Raw genomic sequence first — 20,638 nt, forward strand, 5'->3', positions numbered from 1 at the left:
TCTGGAGCAACGCTCGACGCTAATTGAAAAACTGCACTTGGCGTGCAATTAGCCTAATGCTGCCACTCTAAAGTGGGGAATAAAATACAGTCTACGTCCACAAATCATAAGTGTTGAGAGTGGCTGTTAGGGGGAGCTTTTAAGGAGCTGCACATTGTAAATGATGGAAAATAATGACACCTAATGTAATTTTTGTAAATATGTTTGCCGGAGTTATCGATTTATGGAAACATTGAAGCGAGGACGCAAATTGGCCTAACTTTTAGGTTAGAAAAATGTTGATTACAGTTTTTGAAATGCTCTCCTGTGATACAGAAAGACATCTACTATTTTATCTCGAAAAAATAGTAGGCAAATTACCTAATTTACCAATTAGGTAGGTGTACAACTTTGCTTATGCTGTTTTGCAATAGATGGCTGAAGCGGTAAGTGGTAGTCGAAATAAATAGATCGTAGGTGTCAAACAATGAGCTTAGGTTTTTGTAAACATAACGCCATCGAAATATTAGTCGATTTGTGTCAGAATCATAAAGTTATTCTTGATTGAACATGTCAGCTCACGAGCCAAATTCTCGTTATTTGCGGGAGGTTTCTGCTTTAAAATGAAAAAATCTGCGGCTGAGGCTCATCGATTGCTCTCAAGAACCTATGGCGAGGCCGCTTTGAGTGGAAGAACGTGCCAAAACAAGTTTCAACTCTCCAAGAACGTTGATTTTGACGTCGAAGACCAGCATGGCGGCGGTGGAAGAGAGAAAGGTTTTCGAAGATGCAGAATTGAAGCCATTATTTGATCAAGACTCGTGTCAAACGCAACAAGAATTGGCAGGACGATTAGGAGTGACCCAATAAGCCATTTCATAACGCCTGAAAGTCATGGGAATGATTCAGAAACAAGGAAATTGGGTGTCGTACGAGTTGAAGCCGAGATATGTTGAACGGCGTTTGTTTGCTTGTGAACAGCTACTTGCAAGGCAAAAACGGAAGAAATTTCTGCATCTCATTGTAACTGGAGACGAAAAATGGGTTCATTACGATAATATCAAAGGATTCTAAATAGTGAGTCTCCTGGTTTTTTGATTCCACATGTATAATTTTCATATTGGCAGTTGTAGAAAAAGGGTCATCATTATCTATGCAAGGTCAATCGTTATTTTTGATAAAATTCATTCGTTGTTCGTTCAATCTAGTATTTCATATTACAAGTCAGCGAGTTTATATTTGACCAACTGTTTGGTGTTTTTCTCGGAGCAACCTTAATGAAATTACTCCACAACAATTAACCTCAATCAAAAAGCGTCAAGAATAACCACTTAAGTCCCCTCCCTAATGACCCTAATCCGTCATCCCCACTCCTTCCCCCTCTTGGGCACAAATTAAAACGTCTGAATCAATTTTTCCCAGTTTCTACCAACCTGGTGAACCGAGGAAGTCTGGAAGCCTCTCTCCCCCTTCCCTACCAGTAATTTGTCTCGTTGGCGCGAGAAATGAGAATAAATTTGACTCGCCGATCATAATTTATGACTGGGCTGCGCCCCTCAGATACGCTTGTCACTTTCCGCTCCATATATTCCCGGCTAACGATGGAGATATTGGAGGAAAAAGCGGGAGAGGACCGGCCGAGGAAGTCAATCCAGGGAGGGAAGCGAGAATCGAACGCTAATGCTATTTATGGGCCCAAAAACTTTAAAGTTTTTGCGTGAAAGGAAGGAGGAAGAGTCTCGTCCGATAGGAAACGCTTTTGCGTAGATGGCGCTGATTTGACGTTTGACGTATGACGTTTCTGATGGATCATGCGATAGCTGGCCTTATGTCGGTGATGACAGCAAAAGTCATTCGTTACTTGGATATGTGTTGGACATTGATTCGAAGGTTCGATAAAATGGGGTTTTGTAACAAAAAATTGCATAAGTATATAAGTTTTCTTGCCACATGTGTTCCCTTTTTAGATAAATTAAATATTGTTTGTCGCGATCTTGTTGACGTTGGTTATGTTATGCAAAATCCGGAGAGGTATCGACTTCTACAACTTATACACCGGGGAAAAACAAGCATTGGACAACGAAAAAATCGTTGTTGAAAAATTTGTGAGTTTGGTTCAACTCAACAACCACAGGGCTATATCTGCCATCATGTTACCCTACATCCAAAGTGGATAGGCATCAAGAAACGAAGGAGAATGTTGGGAAAACCTCAATCCAACAAGCTCAGTCAAAGTCGTGACCATATCAATCAGAAGAGAACTCAATAGTTCTTTTTGAATATCCAAACGCTGGCGGAGAAGGTTTAGATTCAGACTTAATTCAAAATTTAAGGTGAGTTTCATTGCACCGAGACTTTATGGCCAAGTGTGCCCCATCAGAGCTATTCTTGTCATTAGAAGTTGTCATCTAGAGCTCGCCCTCCAGTTCTAGTATCTGGGATGGCTTCAAGGAGAGTACTTCCTTACTTCAACAAGTCGTAGCTTTTCCTTCTCTCTGCAGAATATGCACTTCCTGTGCTTCTTGAGATGACAATTCTCTCTAAGGAATCCAATTAGAAGACGTAGCATACTCCTGCTAATCTCTAGATACTTTTTAGATCTCGCTGTATACTTAGATACCCAGGAAAATTCCACCAGAGGGTTTCTCTTTCTGTTTTTTTTCTTTTGAAACTCTTTCTTAAAGGTACATTTACCTAAACCACAAAAAGCTTCTGGGCCAATGAAAGGAGTTTGTGTTCCTTTTCTGGCAAGTGTGTTGGCCTCTTCATTTACAAGAATTGATGATATGTGAGCTCAAAGGCTTATTGCAGCCTGACTGTCAGAATGTGTATGCCATTGTGTTTACTAAAACGCTGTCAGTTTACGATCGTCAAAAACTCCCCTGCCGAATTTGTGACTGTCACTTTTATTTTGGTAGAAGTTGTTTCGTAGCAAGTCGTTCAAGAGTGAAGCTATCAACATATACAGTGAAAACAGGATAAAGAACTTATACTCCAAGAATATTTCGAAGAATTGCATTTCTGCAGAGTCTCATTTCGGATGGCTACAGATTTCGATGGCTACAGGCTTGTTGATACAATTCGAAACGACCCTACAACAACAAAACCTCGAAAACTCGTAAAGAGCGTCGCTTTCAGCTCCTATCAACGAATCAGGAGATTATTCGATATGGAAACAGCCATTTGGAGATCATCAATGTTTCCTGGATGATATGACAAGTGGCGCCATTCTGCTGAAATCATGTAACACTTAAACCTACACACGAAATATACACCGTGGCTCATCGAGTTAATCCCATGCATCTGTCTAAGCAGCGCATCCTTATTATACCCTCCACCGTCTCCCAATCATCCATCCGATCCACACACATACGAAGTGGCGCCCTCTACACTACGAACTTTCGGAAATAGGGAGGGATTACAAACCTGCCGACTGTCACTGCCGGAGATACGGTGAAACTCATCCTTCTAGCGGAGGGGATCGCGATTATACAGAGTTTACCTGTTCGGCGAGAAACTTCACTGTAATGGAATCCTTTGAGAAGCGAGTGGATGTATGTCGCCACCTCACATTGTTTAGTTTAAGGACATAATTACAGACTTGTCGGCGGCGGTTAGTGGAGTTTGATGGGTTTCCAGAACTACCGCCATAGATTACCGAAGAAGAACACTGGCGGAGTGCTGAGCATTATATCGTGATTATCGCTAGGTTGCAGGAGAGCATAGATCACGACTTCCGGCACCGTTAGAGTGGATATTAGGGCACGTTCACACCCTTATATTAATCCATTTTGAGGTGGAGATATGTAGAATAACGAAGAACTTTGAAATTAATATTCTCTACAGGGTGGTCCTTAATTGGAGTTACAAACAAAAATGACGCTTTGTTTTCGAGATACATTGTTGAAGTTTGATTTTTTTCTCATAGCACCTTCCCTTAACAAGATATTCAACTTAAATTTGCCATAGATATTTCAATTTGGAACTTTAATTCTGTGATATGCTCATTCTGAAGCAAATCTAAAGGGTAATAATTTGTTTGGAACAGTGCCTGTGTTTCCCCCTGAACTTTTTTATGGACTACTGATAGAATAGAAAAAACGAACAAGGAACTTTGGCTCAGTACTACACTTTTCGATTTTTTGTAGTTTTGAATTATCTGCTATCTATTCTAATAATTCTCTAGTTTTCCTCAGGAAGCTCTAAATTATTATAAAGATCCAGAGAGTGAACTGTGATGAATAAATTAATTATAAGTTTTGGTACTTATTTACCCAAACAGTTGAAAATATTATTAAATATTTGATAAACTGGAAATAATTATCAAGAAAAAAGTAGTACTACAAAAAACACCCAATATTTTGAAAACAAAGCAATTGCGGGTCCATGCTTATAGGACTTTTTTTTCTTGAAACTATTCTAGGAATCTTTCACTTTCGTTTGTAACTCCAATTTAAGCTCACTCTGTATACACAGTCTACACAGAACTATAATTTTGCTCTATGGAAGTTGACATTTGGTACCTTTTAAATCGTGAATGCACTCACCTTCACGTTTCCATATTTCCAAGTGAAAATAACCACCACTGGAAGGCAGCAGATGATGACGCAGGAAAGACCTAGGATGACGGAACGCAGCAGCCAGTTCAAGGACACCACGCAGGGCCTGTCGTCTTCACAGGACTCACAGCCTTCTGGACATCTCAGACATTCGAAAATTCCAGGTTTTCCATATCGGTTTTTCTCCCCCTGTAACCAGAGAGTTGCGGTTACAAAATTAGAGCATTCAATCCGTAATTTATCGAAATTATAACAGCCTGTCTACAAAGAAGCGGAGCCAATAGATTTTAATGCCCAGTAAAAATTCCATTGGACCAGTTGGTCGAAAAACGAAATGAAAGTCATGCCCGGTTGGACACGCACCGTTTTCCCCCACCAGTCACCGTACACTAATCCGTCCATTTCTTCGCAATTTGAAGGCGATAAGACCCATTAAGACATGCAAAAGGTTCTCTATACTTACGATCATCAGCTTCTCGTACTCCTCCTCGATCACGGTGCCGTTGTAGTACCTCTTCTCCGCCTTGGTGTCCGGGAAGTAGAAACCGTGCTTGCACACGCACTTGTAGCTGCCCCGTCTGAAGCCAAGTCCTGGTATCGGCACGCACTGCAAAGGAGCAAACGTAACGTGAAACTCATAACCCAAGTTAGAAAGATAAATGGCCCTAGGTGTTGATTCATTCGTTACGTGGGTGGTTTGGGGACTTGGAGATGGTTGATTACGTTCACTTTCGAACTTTGGGGGCATGTTTCATTTCCGAGAGTTCGCTCCGAGACCGAGGACTAGGAGTTTCACACCCTGGGGGTGTTCTCTTGTTGCGATGACCCCAATTGTTCCACGTGGAGTGAGATTTGGAGATGTTTACATTGTTGTTGGGGAGGTTGTTAGAGGGATTGTATGGATTTATGTCGATCTGTTATTCTAAATAGTAGTATAGAATCAAAATGAAGTTTGCCGGTAGAAACTATACAGGGTGTTCCTGAATGAGAGATTCCTTGAATAATTTTGGGAAATTTTTTTATACTCCTATTTTTTCAAGAAGATAGTTCATCGAATCTTTATTAATCTTCGCTACAGCTTGGGTGAATAAGATCAAAACTTATATCTAATTAAGTTATTCATCACAGTTTACTTCCTTGATCTTTATAATAAATTGAAGTTTCCTGAGGATGGAAGTTATTCGAATTTTTTCTCGAAATTGGTAGCAGATACGACCAAACTAAAATGAACAAAAGTGTAGTAATAGAAAAAAGTTTCTTCTTTACATTCTTTAAAAATTCAGTTGAATATTTTGTGAAGGGAAGGTGCTATGAGAAGAAAGCTTGAAAAAAATTATAATTTAACACCCTGTTTCTCGAAAACAAAGCGTTTGCGGACTCTTGTATGAAAAACCTTTTTTTTTAACTATCCGAGCAATCTATAATTTCTGTCTTTACCTCCAATTAAGAAACACCTTGTACTTTCAACAGTTTCACTCATAACAAATTCCATTAAAAGGTGGAAAAATTTAGGAGCTGAAGCAATATTGTTCAGAATGATCAGAAATGCATCTGAAATCGAGATTATTTATTATCATGCCAGAAGTAATCACAAACTATATAGACAGCTATATCTAGATTGGTAACAATCTCAAGATCTACAGAATCTTTTTCATCCTCAAAGCAAAATTAAAACATATGACAGCCCCTATATCCGTGAAGATGACATAAAGGCAAAAACGAATTAATAATGGTGCAATATTTAAACTCAGAAAAAAACCTTAAAATTCAATAGATACGACACAACAGTAGATACCTCAGTGTAATAAACATAGATAGAGAAAGCATATGTCATTTTCAGTGAGCAAATTTTGTCCCCAATTTGAACTATCAAATTTGACATGAAGCGCGCGGAAATGAAAACATATCAGTGATACGATATTTCACTCAATTCGCGAGTTTCCCCACAAAGAACGCACTTCTTATGTCCCATAGTGAATCAACGTTTCTTGTTAACTCAAAACATATTGAAATAAATACCCAAATATATCATAAATTCAGGAATGAACTTCAAGCGCGCCAAACGACGTGAAAGAACCGATGACACCAGGAAAGCAAAAGTTGCCAAACCTTGGATTTCCGCAGGTAGATACAGAAAATAATAAATATTCTGCTCATTATAAATTCGAAAATTAGGAAAAATATCGGATTCCAAATATTCAAATTTCCAGATTTAATCGGGAATCACTCAAATAAATATATTTCATTCAATATAATATATATTCATAACGATATAGTAAAATTGTGGATTTGAAAATAAATCACAATCCGACAACGTAACCTAACCATATTGGGGACATGTAAAAATTGCGTATACTCCCTCTATCTATGTTTATTACTCTGAGGTAGATACCTACTGGCAGAGTTGAGTCCACGTTGCCAAAGCGCTCCAGAGACAAAACAAAAAAAATAATAATAAAAATAAAATGAAAAAATAATAAAAATAAGACCAGAATCAGCTTCCAACTCTTCCATAATATTGGATAACCACTTCTTTCACCTCCATCCACATATAAATACATACTTCCCGCAAGAAGCAAAACCGACCTAATCTGAGAGAAAGCTTATACAGCTCCATCCTGAAGCACCAATAAGGGACACAGAGGCTCCCCGACCCAATAATCCTTAGCGTAGCAGGAATCGAAGAAAATAACTGCAATTCCCAAACAACCAATCCGCGAGGCAACAATCGCGACAAAAGAGAAAATACGGGGAACCGTTCTCGAATAGATTTCAATTTTCCGGTGCCATTAAGTTGAAAAACGTTCTGAGGGGTGGTGGGGGGAGGTGAAACCCCCCACCACCGCTTTTCCAGGGTCGACGGGAGCGACGTACGGTCATCTTTCAACGGGTACGGGACTTTTAACGTATCCACCTGGAAACGTTTGCAGTGATATATTGTATAGTCGATAGGAGAGAGGGTAAAGAGTTGGGTGAGGAATTGAAGGATTCTGGAGTTTTCCTATCGGTACAAATGTGGGTCTATCAATTCACCGCAAGGATCAGGTCTCGGGTGCTACATCGGCAACTGAGTCAACACGATTCAATTCTTCTTTGCTGTAGGTATACTAAGTGATATGGAGAAAACTGGTAATAATGAATTTATTGAAACAATTGTTTGTATGCATATTTCTTGTGGTTAGGTTATTAATTGATTAAAATTTCAGAAGAATCCAACTTTTAGAGAATATACAAAAAATTTATGAATTGTTGGGCTTTCACCTTGCTTGATCCACTCAGAAACACATCTGTTCGTACTCCTAATGAGATGTGAATTTCCTCTGAAGTATCTCACTCTCTCCTACCCATTCCAATGTGCCTCTAGAGTATGTCAAGTATGGGAAAAATAGAGCAATATTATTCCAATAATGCACCAGATGTGTTCAGTGGATAGAATTTCAATAGATCTAGACGCCCAAAGCAAAAAACCCACTTGATTGTCATCATCTATCTCACCCTCTCCTGCCAATGTGCCTCTAGAGTATGTCAAGTATGCGGAAAATAGAGCAATATTATTCCAATAATGCACCAGATGTGTTCAGTGGATGAAAAAACAATAGATCTAGATGTCCAAGGCAACAAACCAACTTGATTGTCTTTAAAATCATCATCATCATCATCAATCAGCTCTCTGTGTCCATTGCTGGATATGAGCCTCCCCCATTTCTTCTGTTTTGAGCTTTTTGCATCCAGTTGCCTACAAACCTCTTTAGATCGTCTGTCCATGGTTCCAGGGTCTTCCCTCACATCTTTTGTCCAAGAGCGGTCTTTTGCCTTTTCGTCCATCTCCAATCAGACATTCGTGTCACACGTCCAACCCACTTGCACTTGATTTTAATAATTTGCACAACTACATATGGGACACCCGTTCTTCTTCATGTGTTCAAAATGAACCAAGGTAATTCTGATGAACACAAGGGGTAACGTCTTTCATTGGCCCAGAATCTTTCTGTAGTATAGGTAAATGTACCTTCAAGAAGGAAATTCAGTAGAAGGAAAAAACCCAAAGGGAAATACTCTGGCGGAGTCTTTCTGAGTTGGAGTATTCCAAAAAGTTTGGATACTTTGAGATCTAAGGAGTATCTGGATCTTGGCAAGAATATACTACATCTCCTCACTGGATTACTTACAAAGCACTGCAACTTCAGGAAGCACCTCATGAGAACGAGTCTAGCAAAAAATGACGAGTGCAGATTCTGTGGGGAAGAGGAACAGGAACAAACTATGAATCATCTGCCAATGCAAAAAATGCTTTGTATATGAAAGACTTGTAGAAGTGAGGAAGTGACCTTCTAGAAGTCATATCAGATACTGGAGTTCATAAGAAATTTGGAATCGGAGGGTGAGATCTAGACAACTATGAACAATAGCAACGACAGCTTTGATGGGAAACACAATAAATCATAAGGTTGTGTTGCCATAAATCCCCTCTCAAATCTGAATTAACCTGCTTCCATATAGACTTTATTGGTGAATCTACATTTTTTTTGGTTCTCTTTATTATGTATCAAGCTACCTTAACGTGGCCTGATCTGTATATTTTAATAGTAGTAGTTGAAGTTATATTTAACTTCACATTGGTGTTGTTTATCCTTTTCAAAGTTGCATGGTAATGATTATTGGGTACATTCCATATTATTCATCCAATAATAGAACATATCAACTGTAATTTGTAAGCTCTATTTTTGAAACATCCATCTTTATCATATATCTAACGATCTCATGTAATCATATATCTCATCACGCCCATAATAGAAAAATGAGAACAACAACCTGAAAAAATACTGAATAGGCAACTTTGCTCTCGCTTCATGATCTGGCTATCACACGTCATCTCATTTAACATCTCTCTCTCTCTCTCGCTTCCAGAGTCGTCCAAAGGTCCAATTAAACTCATGTCATTATTACACTAACCTGGGAGCTTACAAGGTCCTACATTGTCGAGCAGAACGTTGAAATACGTCCGAGAGTCCTTCTTGTCATCACCAAACACAATCCATTACCCTTAACGTTCCACCGGATCGCCTACTAAACTGTTTTATACGGCTTTTAAATTAATGCACACCGACCGACAGGGCATAAAGTGGAAGGGGGGAGGGTTATAAATTGCAATTATGAGGCCAATGAAATCGAGCGAGACCGCCATAGATCTGCAAAAATTCAATTTCGGAGGGGAGTTTTTCAGCGACGTTTCCGGTGGTTTGGGGAAGCTGAAAGAGGCTGGATGAGTATATCCATCGTTGAAGAAGGTTTTTATTCTGTCTAATTTCATCAACCATCAGATAAGATTATGTTTGATTAATAGGCCCATTGAAAAGTCCCCAGTGTGAACACATTTTTTTTGGCGACATTCGATTTTATTATTCGATATAGTTGCCTTCGAGGGCGATACAGCGATTATAGCGATCTTACAACTTTTCGATACCATTTTTGTAGTACGATTTGTCTTTCACTTCAAAATAGGCCTCAGTTTCGGCGATTACTTCTTCATTGGCGCTCAATTACTTTCCAGCGAGCATTCTTTTGAGGTCTGGGAACAGAAAAGAGTCGCTGGGGGCCAGATCTTAAACTTGCACTTAAACAGCTTCAAACACTGCTTAGAATCATTAACACGTTGTTGCTTTTGATCGATTGTGAGCTCGCGCGGCCCCCATTTTGCACACAGCTTTCTCATGTACAAATATTTGTGAATGATATGATGTACACGTTCAGATAAAATCTTCAAAATGTCTTCTATCTCGATCAACTTCACTTTACGGTCATTCGAAATTATTTTGTGAACTTTTTTGATTTTTTCGTCGATGACAGGCCCTTTTGGGCGTCCACTTCGTTCGCCGTCTTCGGTGGTCATTTCACCACGTTTAAACTTAGCATACCTATCAATGATGGTTGATTTTCCTGGTGCAGACCCCGGAAACTTTTCATCAAGTCAAGGATTTGCTTCAACTGTATTTTTTCCCCTCAAAAAGCAATATTTTATAAGCACACGAAATTCTTTGTTCCATCTTTTTTCAAATAAATAAGGTAGCTACACTCACAACGCAATATCTCACAAAGTAATGGTCAGACTGCTGTAAAATTTTGACACGTATCGTTTGAAGGTTGGTAATAACTAAAAATCATATGGATGCACCGCCATCTGTGCATCAGACCGGGGACTCTTCAATTGGCATAATATTTCTCAATTTCTATTGTTTCTTTTTGGTGCATATCCTTTCGAATGTTAAGCAAAATATTCTAGAAAAATAGCTTTTTCAATCGTCAAAACAGTGATATTCTTTCTCGTATAAAATCCTGGAAAAAATCTCAACGTACACTGTTTCTAATTCGTTTCGTTTCCAGAATAACCTTAATTTCAAATGGTATTTATATTGCTGGCCAAACAATAACCCAACAATATCTTCAACTGAGACGTTTCATCTGTCAAATCTCTCCCTTTCCATTTTCGTCTAATTCTCGAAACCTTCCAAACCAACTTTCGTATTGCAATCACGAAGGCATCCGTTGAATCGTGGAAGAAAATCCGGCTGAAAATGCCAAAACTAATGATCTTCTCGGGAAAAGGGGCGGAACGAGAGATTCGATGCCCTGAACTCGACAACTGGCATCAACGAAGGAACTGCGGTATCTCGATGATATTGCTCGGCCTGTTGATTAATTAATAACGATCTTTTGTGCTACGACTACGACGTTTTTACGGCCCATTTCAAGACGGGAGAAAAAACAGACGCAGAAATTAGGAAGGGATGAGCGGTGGGAGACAAGATTGATTCGAGTTCTTGGGAATTGCAATTGTTTTTTTTTTTAGGAGGGAGTGGGAAAATGTGTACAGTTCAATCATAATGGCTCGGGTATGATATGAGAGTCTAACAAACGTCACTTTATCTGCTGGCATCTTTTTTCCAAAAGGGGTCTACTTAGAGCATCGCTAGAAGCCATAACGATTGTCATTTCAATTGGAAAAACTCAAATTCTCGACTTGAAGTCATCATTTGAACATCTAGGAATACCCAGCAGCTTTATCTTGAGACCCAACCTCATTAACTGAGGAGTTTTTAAACTTCCTATTTATAATGATGATGATAAGATTAGAGCAGAATACTATATCTATTAGATTTAAAGGAGCTTTCATTACACCTCAACTTTAAGGTCTATTGTCTATTAGAGCTGTGCTCATCATCAAACCACGTAGATTCCAGCTCGACACACAGTTCCAGAGTTTTAATGAACCCAATATCTGGGATTGCTTTAAGGAGGTTACGTCCTCACTACTACAATACTCTCGTCCAAAACACTTTTTGTGTTGGCTAGCAATGGCAAAGCATTCTGTTACCAGATAATCCTGGGTTTCTTCCTCCTCTCCACAGAATCTGCTCTCGTTGTTTTCTGCCAGACTCATTCCCATGAGGTGCTTCCTTAGGCGGCAATGCCCTATAAGGAATCCATTGAGGAGATTTAGCACATTCTTGCTAAGATCCAGATCCTCTTTAGATCTCCCAGAATCAAAATTTCAAAGAAACTTTTTGGAATGGTCCAACCCTAGAAGATTCCACCCGAGTGTTTCACCTTCAGTTTTTTCCTTCCCTAGAAAATCCTACTTGCAGGTACATTTACCTATACTATAGAAAGGTGTTGAGCTAATGAAAGGAGTTTGTTCCTTTTTTCTGTCAAGTGTGTTGGCTTTTTGATTTCTTTAATTCCCGAGTGACCAAAACCCAAACTGAGCAAATCTTGTTATTTTTGCCTATTTCATTGAGATTCCTTCGGACATTGTGTTTATTAAGACGCTGTCAGATCACACCACATCTAACAAAAACTCATCAAGAATAACTCTGCAGTTTGTTGATTTCAAACGAAGATAATTCACACGTTCAATACAATCCCATCCTCCTTCAGAAAAGGCCTGATTTCATCAGTCAGGAAGCAATCAACCTTATCCCCTTGTCATAACCATCGAAAAATATTTTTCAAGCACCTTCATCGAGCTGTCATAATTCCCTCAACCCCTCCGTCCTTTATCCCCTCCCCTTTCAATACCAAGAGCACAGAACCGTCACTCTTGTTCTTTCCTGTCAACGATTTCTACGGTCGATCGAAATATTAGTCTGGGAGTTGATTGGATTTTCATTAAAGGGAACGCTAAGACCGCTCGGGACTCGGGATGGCGAACAGGAACACGGGAGACCACAGTCGGCGGTCGGAATTAATTCACTTGGGGGGGGAAGGGTTTGGCGATTTTGGCGAAACGATTATCGAGGAGACGTATTCGAACCTAATCCAATAAGGGTAGGAGGGTGTTAAGGGTGGAAATTGCTGATGCGGTGTTGGAGGGGGAGCTGGCTGTTTTGGTTGTAGTTCTGGAGAAGGGAGTGTATGTTTCTTGATGCCCTTCAAAATGTAAAGAACGCTTTACACCTAAGAATTCTTGGAGTATGCTCAACTGAACTCAATGTTTCCCTTTTGAAATTGCATCCCAATGTTTTGTATGCAATACGATTTATCTTGATTTACTCAACAAACTAGAAATTGCTAAGAAGGCAAAGGTAAACATATAAAAGAACCATGTTGAAAGAGATTAACACAATTTTTATATATTAGCCCAATTGAAAAGTCCTCGGTCTGATGGCGGTGTTAGTATGAAATCCATATGATTTTTAGTTTGTACCAACCTTCAAACATTACGTGTCAAAATTTGACGGCAGTCCAAGAATTAGTTTGTGATATATTGCGTTGTGAGTGTAGTTTCTTTTGTTATTTGAAAAAGGATTGATTTTGAAGGGAAAAAATACAGTTGAAGCAAAATCTTGGCTTGATGAAGAGTTTCCGGGGTCTGCACCAAGAAAATCAACCATCATGTATGCTAACTCTAAATGTGGTGAAATGAACACCGAACACGGCGAACGCAGTGAAATCGTTAAAAAATGGCCGCATTTGAAGAAAAGAAGGTGGTGTATCATCAAGACAATGTGTCGTTCATAAATCAATGAAAACAATGGCAAAATTACATGAATTGGGCTTCGAATTGCTTCTGCATCCACCGTATTCACCAGATCTGCCCCCCAGCGACTTTTTCCTGTTCTCAGACCTCAAAAGAATGCTCGCTGGAAAGAAATTTAGCGCCAATAAAGAAGAAATCACTGAAACTGAGGCCTATTTTGAAGCGAAAGACAAATCGTACAATGTTATCGAAAAGTTGGAAGATCACTATAATCGCTGTGTCGCCCTCGAAGGCAAGTATGTTGAATAATAAAATCGAGTTTTGTCAAAAAAAATGTGTTTTAGTAGACCGGGGACTTTGCAATTGCTCGTTAGTAACATTGACCTCAAATGAATTTGTAAAATCTGTTGGAGGTTGCTTGTTCAGCAGACATTATTATCCAGCGAACAAATACCCCGAACGCCCAAACTAACCCGATTCAACCTAAAAAGTTCCAACCTAATCCAACGTTCTCGTAAACAATTACGGGTACCGAGACTCGGCAACAAAAACCCAACATATCCGGACTCACCTCAGTTGTCCTCTTTTTGCACTTGTCCGACGCCGCAAATATGTTCAGCTGCGTGCTTCCTTTGGGCAAAGGGCACTGGTCGATGTCCACCCTGCGGAGGTCCACGTCTATGCCGCTGGTGCCCCTGAAAAAGGGACAGGAAATTAGATCAACAAGTTGCCATCCCGTTTTTCCGATGTCACGTAACCCAACGAAAAATAATACTGGTCTCTATATCCCTCTAAATATCCGATTCAATCAGCGAATCACGTGGGCGGACTTCGCATCGTACATGCCGTATATGTGTATATATGTATATCGTGTTTTTGCGTCCCTGGGATGGGTCAGTTAATTATTTCTATGTTTCAGTACGTCGTTTGCGTTGATTAAGTGGCGAACGGTCATAGAAAGCGGAGGCGGACGGTTCTGTGGTTTTCAATTCTGTGGCGGATCATTAGTTTTTGCCAGACGTACGGGCAGATGAGGAATTTGGTGTGTCGCAAAGTTGTACTCATGAGTGACTCCTTGGATTTAAGATTGAAAGTTCACAACGAAACGTTTGTGTGGATTACATTACAAATATACTAACTGACAAAGAAACTGCAACACCAAGAAGGAGCTATTCAAATTTTAATTTTTCTTTGGTGAAACATAGATAGTATAGCAAGGAGTGAATGATTGAAATTTGAAGAAAAAAACGAAGGGTTTACAATTTTTTTGAATGAATTTGTTAATAATGTGTTTGTCCACTACGATTATCTATACACTCCCCAACATGTCCCGCATTGATGCAAGAAGATGGTATATTTCTTCTTGAGGGATACTATTCCAAGCTACCTGTATTTCATGTCTCAGAGCCGCCAAAGTCCGTGAGGGCTGGGGTAAATTTCCCAATGTCCCAAACATGCACTATGGGCGAAAGATCGGGGGATCTGGGCGGCCAAGGCAAAAGATTCACATGGGTTGCTTCAAAAAAGTTCAAACTAACTCTGGCAACAAGAGGTCAGGTATTATCTTGCTGAAATATTGGATTCTCGAGCCGGTTAAGGTAAGGAAGAACATATGGCTCCACTATTGCTTGAAGAAACGCAGCGCTGTCATGTTACCTCGAATAAAGACTAAAGATGACCTACTAGCATGTGCATGTGCCTACGTCCGGTGTACATGACGCTCAACATCAAACTGAGGTTCACGTCTTTCTCCCCGACCTCGTCTAACCTTTCTTCGGCCATCATGTGCACCTAAAGAGGATCGAGATTCATCAGAAAAGACGATCTTATTCCACATTCCAATGTTGACGTTCTCTGCACCACTGTAATCGTTGCCGGCGATGCTCAACCGTCAAAGGCAGTAACACAAGATGGGGTCGATAATGCTGCAGTCCAAAAAACATTATCCGGCGGTAAACCATTCGGACAGTTACTCATCATCCAAAGATCTAGTTGTCGCCAAACGGTCTCTAAGGGCTATAAGTCTAAGACGTCGATCTTGAACTTCATTTGTGCCTCCCATAAGCCAATAATTTGACCTCTTTCAAATTCCCTTAGCTGGCGATAAATTCCGCGTACACGTGCTCTAGGCTTTTCAACAACTAGACATCGACCTTGAATTCAATCATTTACTCCTCGTTATACTATCTATGTTTTACGAAAAGAAAAGACGCACCAGCATTTATAAACGAGCGCTCAAAAGCTCCCGATCTCAAGTCAATACCTTCCTCATTAAATTACTTGATGCGAATAAACCAGTTCGAAAAACCTAGTTACGCCACTGTTAAAAAATACAACAGCAGCAATAAGGATCAAAAATGTTTCGCTCCACGGAATATTTCAACGAGCGGAATTCACAAAATACCAAGAGCGACGAGATTCGCACCTAAAATTCGATACTCCGACCAAAAATTCAGGGATCCCGTTGGATGCCAAGCGTCAAAACCGCAGCATGCAACACGTGTCTTTTCCCTGGTGTTCCATCCTCTAGACGGCGATCCGTTAATTTCCCACCACTCATCCTGTTGAATTTCGTTGCGGAGAGAGGGCAGTGCTAGCAAAAAAGGGGCATTGCAGAATTCTGCAGAGAAATATATCCCGGATGCCTACGCATCTCCGGTATGGTTGAACATCCCTGTGAGATACTGGTCCTAATTGAATTCCTGCCGATTGGGTTAGGATGGGGGTGTAGATTCTGAGTTACATTGCTTCCCGATGGGATTTATGGTTTTTATGCAAAGAGGAACGAAGCGTAGGAATATAACTTGTTCTTGGTAAAATAACAGAATATTTTGTTGAAAACTAGCCTAGAGATACTGTAGACCTATGCCAGCTGAGCTTAGAGTTAGTGTGGAACTGCTGACAGGGCACTGTCAGCATAAGTATCTTTTGAATCACATTGGCCTGTTGGAAGATGAATTTCTCATCTTTCAAATTCTCCCTTATTGTCTGCTTACCCCATCAGTTGAGGGTTGAGCCAGAATTCGGAAATAATTAAACCCTTATTGGAAATCATGCCTCCAAGCTTTATGAAACTATATGCAGAAGAGCAGGCTGTGAGATTAGGATTGGACTAATTAAAGAGGTAAATTGAATAGCAAGCAGTCTTTCATGAATATTACCACTTTGATCTTTTGCTATTTACTCTGCTCAACAATTTCCAAGCAGATTGTCTATCATATGCGTGAGTGAACATCACAACGTCCTCGAGTCTTGGTTATCACTCCAGATCTGGCTTCCCCACAAGTTTGCTTCTTGGACCTTTTTCTGACTTGTCGGTAAGCTTATCTGTCCTACACCTCAGAAGCATGTACTCTGGACCCTTTTACAAGTTCACATGAAACCCTATCCCTGGATAACCTTTTTGCATATTCATCCGCTTCTTCATTGTCTTCATTTACAGCATGTTCTGGCTTTGTTATCTACTACTACACCCATATAAAAACTGTGTCAATTCTTATCAACAATTATTCTTTTACATGTTGTACCTTGACCTTCGCAACAATCTCAAGTTTGTTAAGTAAATCAAGGTGAATCGGATTGCAGACAAAACTTTGGGATGCAATTTCATACGAGAAACATTGAGTTAGGATGGTGTGTAGCTTCTGACTTACATTGCTTCCCGATAGGATTCATGATCATTATGCAGAGTAGATGGTAAAATATCGAAATATTTTGTTGAAAACTAGGCTGAAGATACTGAAAAGCTGTGCCAGCTGAGCTTTGAGTTAGTGTGGGACTGCTGACAGGGCGCTGTCAGCATGACTACCTTCTAAATCGCATTGACCTGTTGGCAGATAAAATTCTCATCTCTCAAATTCCCCCTAATTTTCTGCTTACCCCATCAGTTGAGGGTTGAGCCATAATTCAGAAATAATTAAACCCTTATTGGAAACATGCCCCCAAGCTGTATGAAACAATATGTAGAAGAGCAGGCTGTGAGATTAGGATTGGACTAATGGTAGAGGTAAATTGAATAGCAAGCAGCCTTTCATGAATATTACCACTTTGATCTTTTGCTATTCACTCTGCTCAACAATTTCCAAGCAGATTGTCTATGATATACTTAGGCGAACCTCACAGCGTCCTCGAGTCTTGGTTATCAATGCAGATCTGGAATCACCAGAAGTTCGCTTGTCAGATATTCTTCTGACTGAGGTAAGCTTAATTGTCCCACAGGTCAGAGGCATGTACTCTGGACAGGACTATTCTGGAAAGACCAAATTGCCAAATGGATATGGTAAATAACATCAAAGTTCTGGAAGGAATATTAAAGATGAGAACTGAGGTGTTGTCTGGAATATGTTGGAAGATCCACTGCCTTCCTAGCCTTAAGAAACAGTATAGAAGAAAATAGAGCACGAGGTAAACACTGGAGAACTAGGTGTATCATTTTATTAAGTCTTGGAAATGACAACTAATGGAAATATAGTTCCATGAAAGTTCTTACCAAAAAAAATTGAAAATTCTCAAATACACAATAACAAATACACACTAAAATCTAGAGTCCAACTCTTTCCCAAACCTTCTGCTAGGTTGAAGTAAACAACGCTAGAAAAACAAACACCCACTTCGATCAGCAACAGGAAACAATTACTAAGTATACCGATACGCAATTGTATGTTCAGACATCCTAAAAATCAACATCATCGAACGCTGCTTTTCAACGGCTGAAATAACATCGTTTGGATATTGAAGAACCACTCGACAATGTTGTGTTGTGTTGTCTCGATGTTGTGGCCACAGGCGTCGCTCTTACGCTGGAATTGCCGGGCGAAAAATCTGTCCGAATTGTGCGAATCGAAATGCCCTTTTATTGGAATTGTGATTGGAGCGATGTGGGCGTGTGATTACTCAACGCTCAACGGATGGTCTCCACCTGGGAATGAGCATTCCTCATTTGGCTTTCATCAATCGGAATGGTTGTGTCCACAATTGTACGTCAATCGCGGAGTTTCCGGTTGTGGAACTGAAATCGATGAGGTTATTGTTTGTACTTTTGGAAAAGGGTGGATTGAGTTTCAAACTGCAATTGATTATACTTCATTCGGCTGTTTCTGAATGATATTTTTGTATCCTCTTCAAGTCTTTTTCATTTTAGAGCAACCAATGTTCCATGAATCTAGGTTTTCTGTAGTAGTTCCCTGTGAGATAATTCAGAACTAGTAAGAGTTAGGTTGTAGGCTCTTTTGATGTTTGCCATGGACATTTTAGGCATGACACTGTCAATTTTTTACCCAATACAACTGGCCATGGTCTGCACAATATTGTTAACTCGTGACTTCAGATAAACTCACTATCAAAAGTCCAAAGTAAATGAAATAGCAAGAGAATACAGCTCACTTAAAAAAACAAGACCCTTAATAACTCCTCCACATCATAATACACATCAAGCAGTAACACTTTAAGGATTCCTATATAAATCATCTTTCGTTGATGCCCTTTTATAGAGGTATTGGTCCAAATTGAGGCTATACATGTTCCTAGGGCAACCCTCAGCCCTGCAGGCAGAAACTTTAGATATTTGTATGTGTGCTCAAGATATCTTAAAAAAGGGCTCATATATATTTATTACAACGAATTGTCAGGACACGTTGATCTTGATCTAGAATGGCTGAATCTTTTTGATGGCTGGAAGTATGGTTATACCCCAAAAGATCTGGCTGGAAGCAACAGAGTGACTTTCATGGAATAGTGCTATTGAAAGCAAACAGATCATCAAAAGTAACATCAGCTAGATTCAAAACCTTGAACGAACTTAGAAAAAAACACTGCAGAGCATCCAACACAATGAAGCTTATGAAGTTGTCACAAGCTGACCTTAATTGTTGTGGGACTGCTGATTAGTCTAGAATATTACTCGAGCGCCAAGAGACTGAAGAATTCGCTACAATTAGTTCAATAGATGAAAGTTTTTTGCAAGGTTCCTTCTCATTTCATCATTCATTTATTGATATGACACTACAGAATAAAACTGCTAAAAATCAAGTAGCTTGATATGATTCAAGTACTCGATAAATAAATACTTGATCTGAATTGATATTGCAAAACTAAAGGGTGTTTTTTTTCGAGGTATATAACTTTAAGTTGGTATTACTGTTCAAGATGGCGACCGATTTAACAGCTGTCAAAAGATTTATTCTCAGTTTGGTTTGGCAATTCATCATAAATAGACTCACGTCTGAACAACACTAGCAAAAAGTGTAATTTTATTTCGAAAATAATGGTTTTCTGCGGAATACGTATCGCGCACTACGTCCATTTTATCTTTTATCACTTCTGGTTGAATGGATATATCAACAAACAAAACTGCCGCATTTGGAGTGAAGCTAATCCTCAAGTGTCGACACACCGTTACATCCAGAAAAACTGACTGTTTGGTGCGCTTTATGGGCTGGTGGAATCATTGGTCCGTACTCCTTCAAAAACGATGATGGCCAGAACGTTACAGCCAATGGTGATCGGTATAGAGCCATGATTACTAACTTTTTCATTCCTGAATTGAACAACCATGATGTCCAGGAGCTGTGGTTCCAACAAGATGGTGCAATATGTCACACATCTCGTGCCATTCATTGAAAGACACGTTTGGTGACCGCCTAATTTCACGTTTTGAACCTGTGAATTGGCCTCCAAGATCTTGTGATTTAACAGCGCTAGACTACTTTCTGTGGGGCCATGTAAAGTCATTGGTTTATGCGGATAAGCCAAAAACCCTTGACCATTTGGAAGACAAAATTCGCCGTGTTATTGCCGATATACGGCCACAAATGTTGGAAAAAGTCATCGAAAATTGGACGTCCAGATTGGACTACATCTGAGCCAGCCGTGGCGGTCATATGCCAGAAATCATATTTAAAATGTAATGCCACAAGACTATCTTACGGATAAATAAAATGCATGTCAATCGAATGATCTATCGTTGTTTTATTGTAATTTAAAGTTCTATAGCTCTAAAAAAAACACCCTTTACTACTTGACTTGAGATTGACTTGAAATCAAGTCAAGGTCAAGCCAAGTAGCTCGAAAATCAAGCCAAGCCGTGAATCCCTACGAAGTATTCATAGTAGAATTCAGGAGATTA

The 20,638-nt window shown here is 39.7% G+C and overlaps 1 protein-coding gene across 1 annotated transcript in view; it reads right to left on the reverse strand.

The window, feature by feature from the left end:
* The window catches only part of LOC123683486 (probable G-protein coupled receptor 158), a 187,345-nt gene that overhangs the window by 21,386 nt on the left and 145,321 nt on the right, over positions 1 to 20,638 (reverse strand). The window contains exons 3-5 of the mRNA XM_045622573.1: positions 14,087 to 14,210; positions 5,002 to 5,145; positions 4,527 to 4,727 (exon numbers count right to left, since the gene is read on the reverse strand). Of these exons, the coding sequence (XP_045478529.1) occupies positions 4,527 to 4,727; positions 5,002 to 5,145; positions 14,087 to 14,210 (469 nt within the window). The remainder of the gene's footprint in view (positions 1 to 4,526; positions 4,728 to 5,001; positions 5,146 to 14,086; positions 14,211 to 20,638) is intronic.

This window comes from Harmonia axyridis, chromosome 6, assembly GCF_914767665.1.
Source record: "Harmonia axyridis chromosome 6, icHarAxyr1.1, whole genome shotgun sequence".
In the NCBI taxonomy this organism is placed as follows: Eukaryota; Metazoa; Arthropoda; class Insecta; order Coleoptera; family Coccinellidae; genus Harmonia; species Harmonia axyridis.